The following is an 11,999-nucleotide window of genomic DNA, read 5'->3' as shown; positions in this document are numbered from 1 at the left end:
CGTTAGAGACCACTGCAATTAAAGGGTGCATATCTGACTCCTGAATCAGCCATTCATGATTGAGTGTATGTACACGTGTGGTGGGGTAGATTAGTGCCAATTCCAAGTGATGGCATCACCTGGATTAAGCAGATCAAACCGGAGTGACCAGTTACTTTGACGGCAGACACCTCTTGTTTAACTTCAGACGGCATTTGACAATACACGCGGGCAATACAAACAATACAGCCCGATGGGCGTATCGCCAACTTTCCTGGTTGTCCAAATCCACTACAGCCAATCATATTAACAAAACTTTGCCCCACAGTGAAGATTTGTTTTATTGAACAGTCAAGTGCATTTCTGATGGGAAAACTTGTAGGTTTCGAAGGACATCGGTTTCATTGACGGTATAACGTTTAATGTTTTACTGTGTATATCCATCTCTCCATGTAGACATTTTGACTTTGACGTGAGCACATCTTGCAGTAGAGGTTAGGACCAGTCATCAGCTGTACTTATTACTTTATCTCGCGCGCCCTCTGCTGTCCAATGGTTTAACATTCAACACCGCCAAAAAAGTACCATGATCACTGCCTGTGTATTATAAAGAAAACCTAATTTTATATAAATGTCAGTTGTCAATGTCCATTCTAAAATATTCACATTGTATTTTGATTCACAAAAGGCAATCAAAATACAAGTGATACTGAATTTCATTTTGTTGTGCATTCATTTTCTTAAAATGGGATTGTCAGATCAGTACCCATACACAGCCATAAAAACAAAAACTCAACATTGTCAAACACCTTGGTTTATTAAAAGGTTCAATACATCTGCTAAAAGGCATTTCACTCTTCAGCAAACTTTAAGGCTTAAGGTTTGACAATGCGATCACACAAAAGAAGAAACTGTTCTGCCCACCAGGGCCTTATCTCTAGGTCTCTGCAGGGTAATTATGAAGTGGATCTGATTGCCTTGATGACCACAGAGCTGTCTGTGACCAAAGTACCAAAGAATTCCACCATAAACTTGCTTTTCACTTTGTGCTGGAAGTGGATGTACCTCACACTGGGCCCATAGCCTGAGAAAGTGTGGGAAACCTGCACACATGCACAATGTATGAGTTATGAGGCAATACATTCCTTCTAAGGTGTTATTTCATAATAACAACAAAATGGCTTCAAATGCAGCCATGTGAAGCACGAAGCATGTGTTTGCAGGTGAGTAAAGCTAACTAGGTAACTGGAAATAGTGTGCAATTGCACGCGCATGTGTCTTGGTGCGGCTGTGTTACCCGTTTCCAGTTGTGGGAGTATTTCTCCAGGTTCTCCATGGGCATACACTGGTGTTCTTTTAAGACAGTCTGCTGATCAGCAGCCAGCAACTTCACATGAAGCTCATAGATAGAACCATCAAGCTGACTCTCCTCATACCTACACACGAATCACAAGAGAAATCCATTTAACTGACACTTAACTGACATACAAGTCACTTGCATACACGCACACACACCCCTTGCAAAAGAATTGAGATCATCTGTAGGACAATCTGTAGTGAAGATTTTTGATTTGTTAATACACCCCTCGCCTGCCAGAGTTACTATTTTAATGATGGACACCAAAACTGTAAACTGTTCAGACTTCACACACACACACACGCACGCACGCACACACGCACGCACGCACACACACACGCCAAAGACTTATCCAGCCACAACCAACAACATCCCACAAGCCACAGTTTAAGTCATGTGTTAAGAAACTCGTTACCCTGCTTAAAGCAGAACTCAGTGCAACAGGTAGAAACTTGGTGTGAAAGAATAATAAACTCCAAAATTTCTCAACTGGCAGAGTGGTTGGCTCACTTCTCTTTAGCCAACAGCAGTTATTAAAGGTCATAAGGGTATTCTTGAGGAGAAAAACCACATTCTGTTTGTGCAGTTGGTGTCATGCTTCACAGTATGGATTGGTAGACATGTAGGTGAATTTATTTCATTTGTACAGATTATATTACACACACGACCATGTACACACTGCACTGGTCAATTTACAGCTGAAGAACAACTTCTTTTTAGCAGCAACAAAAAATATCAAAACAAAAAATAAAAATGTATGAAATAAAATGAACATTTCTACCTCAACAATCTGGATTACAGACTATAACAAGCAGTCATGACTCACCAGTGCTGAATTATAGATAACAACAAGCACTCATGACTCACCAGTCCTCAATGACTATATCTGGCTGGAACTTGTCCAGTAGCTCATCCCACAGACCCTCAGCCTTCAGGTCAATCTGCTGTGACATTGAAAACCACCTAGAGGGGGGCGCAAAGTGCATCAGTATAAGAACCTAAGTGTTGTATTCAAACCCAACAAGAGTGGAACAAGAGCACCTTCAAGTGTATGTAAACCTGGACTGAGCTACTGTGGCCCACCAAAACCTATTTCAGTCCTGCCCATATTCACCTCGATCACACTACACTGTAGACCACACTTATGCAATACTTGCAAAAACTGCAAGGGTCCCTTTCGTCATGTATATTGTTTTGGGCTTTATGGTAACCAACATTTAATGTACCACATCTGATTAAAGTGCACAACACACACTAATGAATAAAAGATTCTGTGAAAATAACAGAAATGGACCAAAACCACTGTCACCTGGGGTGTTTAGAAAAAAAAAATAATAATCAGATAAACCCAGCTAGTGTGAACAGAATATGGTCAAGGTTAAGTTTATTTATGTAGCACTTTTTACAAGACAAGTCTTTACAAAACAGCTTTACAAATGTATGGGTCAGTTACTCCAGTGGGTGGGCTGTTAGTCCTTATTAGTCTTTCTGACAACTTCACACACGCCCAACCAATGTTTGCTTTCCCCACATCCTAAGACTCCACCCACACATCCTCAACCTCAAACCTAGAGGTTCCGCTGCTCATCACCACACTTTACCTGTACTGCGGCAAATAGCAGACCACCGCACCTGGTGGTATGTTGTTTGTATCATATGGCAACACCTCTGTGCTGGTTGTCCAACCTGCAAAATCACCTGAAAGAGACCCAGGAGGTGTGATGTACAGGACATTAATAACACAGCTAGTCCACACACATAAAACAAATGGTTTTCCCACGAGATCTTATATTGTTTCAGGTATGAGAAACCACATCATTAAAGTAAAAACCATAAATAATGGACTTGATGTGGCCATCTGTTATAGACGTTATCAGAAATATGATTTATGCTTTAAAGGCCTGGAGTTTACCCGTCGGTTCTAATTGGGGGGGCACGTCATCTCTCGTAGGTACTCCCGGAATCTCGCGCTCGGGTGGCGGTGCCTCGTGGGTCACGTCTGTTAACCAGAACAATCACGGTTGCCCGGGATTAACGTTTATACAAGTTTGAGGCCGACGCCCTTCCCGTCTCAACACATATGCAGACGACGCGTAACCAGAGGCAAAAAAGAGAGCTTTGCTTACTAGCAAAAAACAAAAATAAATAAATAAATAAATAGTGTGAAATTTGCTTGAACGTTGTGGCTGGCTGGGTAGCTAACGATAGCTAGTTTAGAAAAAAAAAGGTTTTCTACAAATAAGTTTTCAAAAAACCCAGTTATCAAAGTGTTGCAACTATCTTGCAAAATCCTGACCTGATCTTTAAAGTCTACATTTCACAGCTACATTACGAGACCGTTCCTAAACTCAGAAATTCTCTTCTGATTCAAAGACATAAACTTTATCTAGCTAGCGCAACTTTAGCTGGCAATGCTACCTGGCTATCTGACATCTACTACAAGCGTGTAGAAGCTGTGGAAAGACTACATTTTTACTAAAAGTTAAAAAGTACCTCACGTCTTTTAAAAACTCGATCTCACAAAAACTTTAAGAGGGACAGCCATTAATCCATCCAGCCAAGCTAACTAATTTCAGACGTGTATGTAAACATAGCCACATGCGCGCACACGTATGGACTGTTTACATGTCACGTTACTGATGACGTAAATTACCGTGGGGCCGCGGGTTCTTGAGTAAATTCCGCTCGAATGGTTTTTTTCCGTAGACGGTTTTCCAGTCTACGCTGTCGGGCATTGGGACATGGTTAGACCCCAGGTGCCACTCCAAATCGCACTTCTTCTTCCATTCATCCGCCATCAGGGACGCTTCCACTAACCGCTCCTACATGCAGTATGACAGAAACAGGAAGAGTACGAGCGGAGGTGTAATTTATCAACCCCTGCCCCACCCATGAATGTGAAATGATGATCAGATGATGGTTTATATCCTCCCAGTCCTTTTTCTGAAAGGCTTCTCATGTACGCTAACGAAGCCTTAACTTTATTAATTTCAGTAACAGCATGTAACATGCAGAATCTTGGGCAGCTTTGCCACAATGTCATAAAAAAGAAGAAGAAAACCCGAAAAAATGAACAAATTGGCAGACAATTTAGAACGTGTAGCCTACCTCAATAAAGATAACTTAGGTTCAAAGTTTATACTCTGTACATACCACACCTCCTACACCTACATTCCTACAGATTATGTTGTGTGTTGCCATGTAATCCCAAGGAAAATAGTTGCCCAGTGTCATGAGACTGTTGGTTATTGTATTTTTAGGTCTCTTTGTAGCTCCTTTTGCTTCTTTTGACATACCTCACCAACTCTGTGATTCGATTTCACCCTGGGAGGTTCCGTTATTCATGAAGCTGATGAAGAAATCCATATAAAAGGACTTTTTGAGGATCTTGCAAAATATTTGTTTTGCTTGCAAAATGTTATGACCTCCTAATTGCTTATTCTGATGTACGACCCTTTTCTTTGTGCATGGAGTCTAATTAAATTTAAATGGATTTCAGAATTACTCAATAATCAGATGTGGAAGTATCCCAGGGCATTCCCAGACTAGGTCAACCCAGCATCCTGCTTTAATCTATGGCATGCATGCATGTGAATGACTTAGACAAAGCTGTTTATAAAAATATTCACATAGATATTTATTTAGTAATAGAAAAAGAGTTATAAAATCTAGGCCTTCATAAGCACAATAAACAAATAACAAACACTGGAGTCTCCCAGCAGGTATAGGTAAAAAAAAAAAAAGAAAAAAAAAAAAGAAATTATAATACAGCACTGTACCTAAAAATAAAACTAAACAAAAAAACCTTTGCCAAACAAAATGGAGAAAATAACTTGGACAACAGCACACTAACAGTCTTAATATAAATAATATATGATTTCTGTAAAGTTGCCTTGAGACAACTTGTGTTATAAAAAAATATACAAATAAATTTGAATAGAAAATAGACATAGGTGCAGCCTGCTAACCCTGTACACCTAGGTCTGGGTCCCAGTCAATGCCCAAACCAAGCTAAACAAACAAACAAAAAAGTTATAGATAACCTATTACAATTACAAGGGTCAGATACTGTGCACACGCTTAATAAAACTACCCTTGGCGGTCCAGCTACAAAAAACTAATTAAATGAAGGAACAAACAAACAAACAAACAAACAAACCACAAAAAACCCCAGAAAGGAAATATACCAAATGAGGGGTAGCCTGGCCCCATTCTACTAATTATACACACCCACAATGAAACAGGGCCTGGACAGTGAAATCAAATAGTTCAACACACACATCATCCAACACCAAGATCATATTCTCACCAGGATACCTCCAGTATCCCAACATGACTTTACATACCCAGTCTATAAACATGGCTGAATGCTGCTACCTAATCCATCTGCTTAGCTTGTTCATTGCACAAACCTCTCTTATAACCTCTCGTATAACCTTACACTTTTCCTGCAGCAACACATGCCAAACAACTGTGCCCGTGCTTTGATCAAGGATATCTCAGTACAAGACAAAACAAGGCAAGATTGGTATAGCACTTTTCATATACAGTGGCAATTCAAAGTGCTTCACAAAAAACACTGAAGAATAATAAAGCTTATTACTTACAGAGATCTATCATCTCAGGAAGGTCTTTGTCAAAAATAAAAGAAAACTAAATGAAATAAAGCTAAATGTAGCTAATATACGAAAATTAACTAAAATTAATTTTAAAAATATGAAAGATAAAAAAAATAAAAGGTGAATGAAATATGTTTAATAGATAAAAGATATAAATATATAAAACATATAAAGATATAAAAGATATAAAGTCTACAAAATCACATGAATCATAAATTGAGATAAAAGATAATGATAGAATACATTAAGAATTAAAATAAATAAAGCACACTGTAGCACTTAAAAGTTGAAAGTGCAGTGCTACAGGATCTGCGGGACCAGTGTTTAACCTGAGCCAAAAGCCTGGCCATATGATTGTTTTTAGTTTCGATTTAAAAACATCTAGTTTCAGGGCTGTGCTAGTATCTGCTGATTATTAAAACAGCATAATAGCTAAATGCTGCCTCTCCATGTTTACTCTTTACATAGGGCAGGACTAACTGTCTAGTTCCAGCTCATAACACTGCAGCATATGAGAAAGAATACAGGGGCTTTTATCTTCCTCACAGAACATACCACACCATTCACAGAGAGATGATTATATTCATTAATTATCTGTAAATAAATAATGGATAAACACAGGATTAGTGATTGGGATGAAACCTAAAACAGAAGCAAACATTTCCATCTTTTATCCAAACATGTCTCTCCATATATATTTAAAGATGGCAGCAGTGATGCCATGTGTATTTCCACCACCAACCCTAACACAGATGGTAACTACAGGAGGCCCTGTTTATGAACAAACCAAAAACTGTATAAAATATAATGAACCATTGACTAACATATCAGCTAGTTATCACACTGACTTTTATCAAAACATTAAAAAGTTCTACACAATTTATCCTCATCAAGTACTGGCAGTGATATTAAAATTGTGTCTGATTCCATGTATGCAGGGTCCAGCACACTGTAAGAAGCCTCAGTCAGACCACCAGTGTCCAGCAGAGCTTAGGGAAGAAGCCAAAGTGTCCAGAACCTGCAGATGAGAGGGAATGAAAGGGGATGAGAGGGTATGGGAGGGAATGGGAGGGAATGGGAGGAGAGGGTATGAGAACGGATTAGAGAGGATGGGAGAGGAAGGGATGGGAGAGAATAGGATGCGATGAGAGGGTATGAAAGGGGACGGGAGCGGTTAGGAGGAGATGGGAGGGGATGAGAGGGGATGAGAGGAGATGAAAAGGGATGGGAGGGGTTGGGAGGGAATGGGATGGGATGAGAAGGATCCCCATCTGCCACCGGCAGCAGCAGCGAGAGCTATAGTGCAGGATGCCACTGAAGTGTCCCAGTTGTCCAGTGCACCTGCACATTCTCCTGCCATGTGCTTTTGCCTACATTTACATTTACAGCATTTAGCAGGCGCTCTTATCCAGAGTGACTTACAAAAGTGCTTTGTCATTTACTCATAGAATATATCCTGGCCAGTACAGTAGGTTAGAGTCCAAGATACCAATGAACTAGAATACTGTTAAGATACAGGGATCAATGATGATGCCTAGGAAATAGTACATGCCACCTGCTCATTAACAATATGCAGACTAGAACTATTATTATAATTAGTGTTATTTATGTGTAATTCTATGTATACATGGAAGTATATATTTAGGCATATATGACTTTGTTTATCCAGAATAGAGCATTTAAAAACTGTTTCAAAGCTAATGTTTGGCTTTATATTAATGACAGAAGGCTGATGTGATTTACAGCATTTAGGATGTTGATCACTGGAAAATGGCTGTCAGTAAAATGACACAGCCTACATGACCTGAATGAAGGAAGGCCCACGGTGCTGCAGCTCTGGTGATGGACAGATTCATCCTGCTGACAAATGTCCCTCAGGGGGCCTGACACAACCAGTTCCAACAGGGAAATCCAAAACCTTCTGCACACCACATTGCCCAGATGCACACGGTGCAGGAGGAACATGCAGTTGTCCAATCTGTTGGACCTATCCAGTACTCTGGTCAATGTGGATCCAAGTTGTCTGGTTGTGGTCAGATTCATCCTGTCTGGTTGTGGACAGATTCATCCTGCTGACAAATGTCCTTCAGGGGGCCTGACACAACCAGTTCCAACAGGGAAATCTAAAACCTTCTGCACACCACATTGCCCAGATGCACACGGTGCAGGAGGAACATGCAGTTGTCCAATCTGTTGGACCTATCCAGTACTCTGGTCAATGTGGATCCAAGTTGTCTGGTTGTGGTCAGATTCATCCTGTCTGGTTGTGGACAGATTCATCCTGCTGACAAATGTCCTTCAGGGGGCCTGACACAACCAGTTCCAACAGGGAAATCTAAAACCTTCTGCACACCACATTGCCCAGATGCACACGGTGCAGGAGGAACATGCAGTTGTCCAATCTGTTGGACCTATCCAGTACTCTGGTCAATGTGGATCCAAGTTGTCTGGTTGTGGCCCTTCTGTGTAGTCAGTGATTTTCACTGTTTACCTATGACCCCTCTGATCTACAGCATCACCAATCACTCAGTTTTTTTTGTTTGTGTATAAAAAGCCCAATATAACAGCTATTTGGGAATTGCTAGAACCTGCAATTTTCATAGTTTTATACCCACACACAACACAATATTTAACCTCAGACTTTACACAACTTTTTACATCATACCATAACACTCTGATACACATTGGCATTACATCACCGCATGTTGAGAGTGTGAGAAAAGAACAGAGAAACAGGCAACGACCACCAGGGGGCACACATGGTCTCATTCAGTCAGTGTTCCCATACCACTTACACATTTCGATTCTCTCTACTCCTCTTTATCTGCTTAGATTATTTGGTATGTGTGTTATTTATATATTGGAACTGTATGTGTTCCTACAGCTATGATGCAACCACTCAACACATCACATGCTGTAACTGTTTCAGTGAGACTTTTAATGGTTTTAATTTTATTAATTAAAATTTTAATTGTATTGCTATTATTGTTTTTCTGCATATTTTTGTGAGCCTGTGTGTCAAAAGTATAGTGTAAATTGTGTTGGTATTATGTGCATCTAGATCACTCATGTATGGTTTTTTGTAAGTGTTGCATGTTTATGAGACTAGATGTATGTTTTTTCTGAGACTTTGAATGTCTGTGTGTGTTAAAATGGTATTTTATGTTTCTGTGTTTGTGAAAAAGAATTATTTGGGTGTTGTGTTTGTTTGTGTCACAAAAGAGGAGGTGCTGTTTGCACTGTGTCACATATGTGGAGTGTGTTGCATATGTGTGGGGCGTGTGTGCGTTTTGTCAGGGATTATCACTGAGTGAGTGATTGGTGCTGACATCGGTCTGTGTATTACTGGCTGGGCAGGAGATTAAACCGGTTCTTTTTAGACTCTCTAATCTGGATTATCTGATCCAGTGTGCCAGCGATGACGTGGTTCACTCCCCCTGTCTCTTTCTCTCTCTTTTCCACCTCACTCATCTCTCATTCCATTTCCACTCCTCTTTTTTCCCCTCTACCCTCACCTCTTGTTCACATTCTCTATGTATTTCATCTCTTCATCTTGAGTGTGCCAGTGTGTTGACCAGAGTCCAGAGAAAATCTATTTGTAAGAGGGTGTGTTCTCATGAGTTTGTGTGTGTGTGTGTGTGTGTGTGTGTGTGCATGCGCGCGTGTGAGCACGTGTCTGCGGATTAGATGATAGTCCACTTCCATAATTGCTCTAGTGGCTGTGTAGCTGGTGGTTGCCAGATGGATATCCTCCTCCCCCACCAGCCTGGGTCTGCCACCCCGGCCTGTCTCCATAACCCCCACTTCCACCAACCTCCTTGCCCTCACACTGGATGGACAAACAAAGTCACAAACATCATATATGCTAAAAAAAAAAAATTCTGTTTCACCAATTATACATCAACTGTGAAAATAAAGCAATTGCAAAATCAAAAGTATAACCCAGTACAGTCAACAGCTCACAGAGGCAAAGGGAATATTTAAAAGGTTCTTAAACTGGTTATTAAATAGTGGTAGGTTTGTTTAATAACAAAGGAGATATTGATTTTAAAAAGGTGGTATGCTTACCACCTCACTTTAATGAATATTAACTAATGTGGTTGTAGCTTTTGTTAGGGATTTGTTCATCTGTGTGTAAACCACCTCATGCTTCAGTAATAGCTTGCTTCTGTTTGTTTAAAAGACAGTAATGGAAATGTGATAGAATGCTGTAGAAAGCCAGTTGTGGTGTATTTGTGTGGTGATGCATCTTGGTAACACAGTTGTCCAATGCAACTTTAATTGGTTGAGGTGTGTCATGAACTGTCATGGACCCACTCATAAAGCTAACCCTTAATGACATCTCTTTCTGTCATGTCATATCCTATTTCCAGCATTCTAAGTAAGGGGTTTTGTTATAACATATCTGACTAAGGTGTTTTCTAATAACAAATCTTGTTTTTGTCCAATCTCAATGTCTTTGTATGAGCTCCATTCCAGAGAGCCTTCAGATTTCCTCTCACCATATTGGTCATACTGGTTGCATTACAATATGTGTCATCTGTTAACCAGGGAGGGGTACGCCATGTTTCTTGTATATACACATCCATCCACGCACCCATATACACACCCATCCACACACCCATCCATGCACCCTATAAACAACACTCATCAACCATCCATCCACACATCCATATATACACCCATCCATCTATCTATCCATCCATCCATCCATCCATTCTTTCACAAACCTATCCACACCCACATACCTAGTCATGTTCTTGTTCTCAGTAAGACCTCTTGTCACTGTGTGGTCCAGCAGCAGTGGTCCAGAGAGCACATTTCCCTCTGTTGCCAGGCTGCAACTTCCTCCATCTTCATCCCTCCTTCTTTCCCACAGGATATCTGACTGTTCTGTGTCCTGCATGGTGTTCGTGCCTTCTCCGTCCCACCGTCATCTCCGTTCTGGTCACTAGCTCCTCTATCATCTCCGTTCTGATCTTTCTCTCTCATTCATGAGAAAACACTTTTCCACCTTTTATCCCGGACTAAGAGTCTTACATTTCAGATAAAGCACATTGTGATTAATCAGTGCAGCTGTGTGTGTGTGTGTGTGTGTGTGTGTGTGTGTGTGTGTGTGTGTGTGTGTGTGTGTGTGTGTGTGTGTGTGTGTGTGTATGTAATTACATATGACTAACAGTGTGGAACACTTTAAGACTTACTTACAAGAGAAGTGTATAACAACAACAACCACCAATGATAAGAACAACAACAATAATAACATTATTATTGTCGTTGTTGTTATTAAATTAATTGAAAAATAAAAGTAACAGGTTATTTTCCTTTTATAGTTCACCATTTTAATTCAACAAAACAAAACAAATACATTATTAGTCTGTGATTTTTGATTGTAAGTTTAAAATCCAATATAGTATTGCCTTAATGAAATGTTACCTAATATATTCAGTATCTTCACATATTATTGCATTATTTTATATTTGAATTTTGCAAGAACATTTAATATTTTACTTTATATAAGGGTGTTTGTGGAAATGAAATTCTGGGAGGGACAAATATATCATTGCTGGCAGTAAGGCAGAGTAAGCTTATGTCCTACAAAGAGTAAGAAATAAGACAATTAAACACTATTAAACTGTACCCAGCGCATTTGTATAGAATTTAACAATTGTTGTAGGCACGCAACTCCAACAATGAAAGATAATTAAATTCTGCAGTTTGCAAAATATAGGATATATAGGATATAAATGTATTTTTTAATGAAAAAGTCAATTGTAGTCCTATTTTAGTTGTAATACGACATCTTATAATAACATACACGATACAATTTCTACAATAGGTGTACAATAAGTAACTATTCTTTTGTGTGTAAATAAATCAGAACTCACATGCAATTGTGTATATTAATTGATATCGAAACAGCTGATTACTGTGACCATGAGTTCACATTAAACATTAGAGAGGCATGTCCTGCCTATGTCAACCTGTTTGTACTAGAGACATCAAGAGAGGAGAGACAGAGAGAGAAGGGGGGGGAGATAGAAGTG

At 39.7% G+C, this 11,999-nt stretch overlaps 1 protein-coding gene across 1 annotated transcript; it reads right to left on the bottom strand.

The window, feature by feature from the left end:
• Positions 1-777: 777 nt before the first annotated feature.
• Positions 778-4,189, bottom strand: nccrp1 (P1, F-box associated domain containing). The gene is made up of 6 exons (XM_027032688.3): positions 3,990-4,189; positions 3,249-3,335; positions 2,938-3,034; positions 2,204-2,299; positions 1,277-1,415; positions 778-1,082 (listed from the first exon to the last, which is right to left on the bottom strand). The coding sequence occupies exons 1-6, from the start codon at positions 4,132-4,134 to the stop codon at positions 936-938; spliced, it is 711 nt and encodes a 236-aa protein (XP_026888489.2). The 5' UTR covers positions 4,135-4,189; the 3' UTR covers positions 778-935.
• Between the last annotated feature and the right edge of the window lie 7,810 nt (positions 4,190-11,999).

This window comes from Electrophorus electricus, chromosome 8 (genome assembly GCF_041902795.1).
Source record: "Electrophorus electricus isolate QZ-2024a chromosome 8, ASM4190279v1, whole genome shotgun sequence".
Lineage (NCBI taxonomy): Eukaryota > Metazoa > Chordata > Actinopteri > Gymnotiformes > Gymnotidae > Electrophorus > Electrophorus electricus.
The sequence above is the reverse complement of the archived record's forward strand: the minus strand, read 5'-3'. Positions and strand labels throughout refer to the sequence as shown.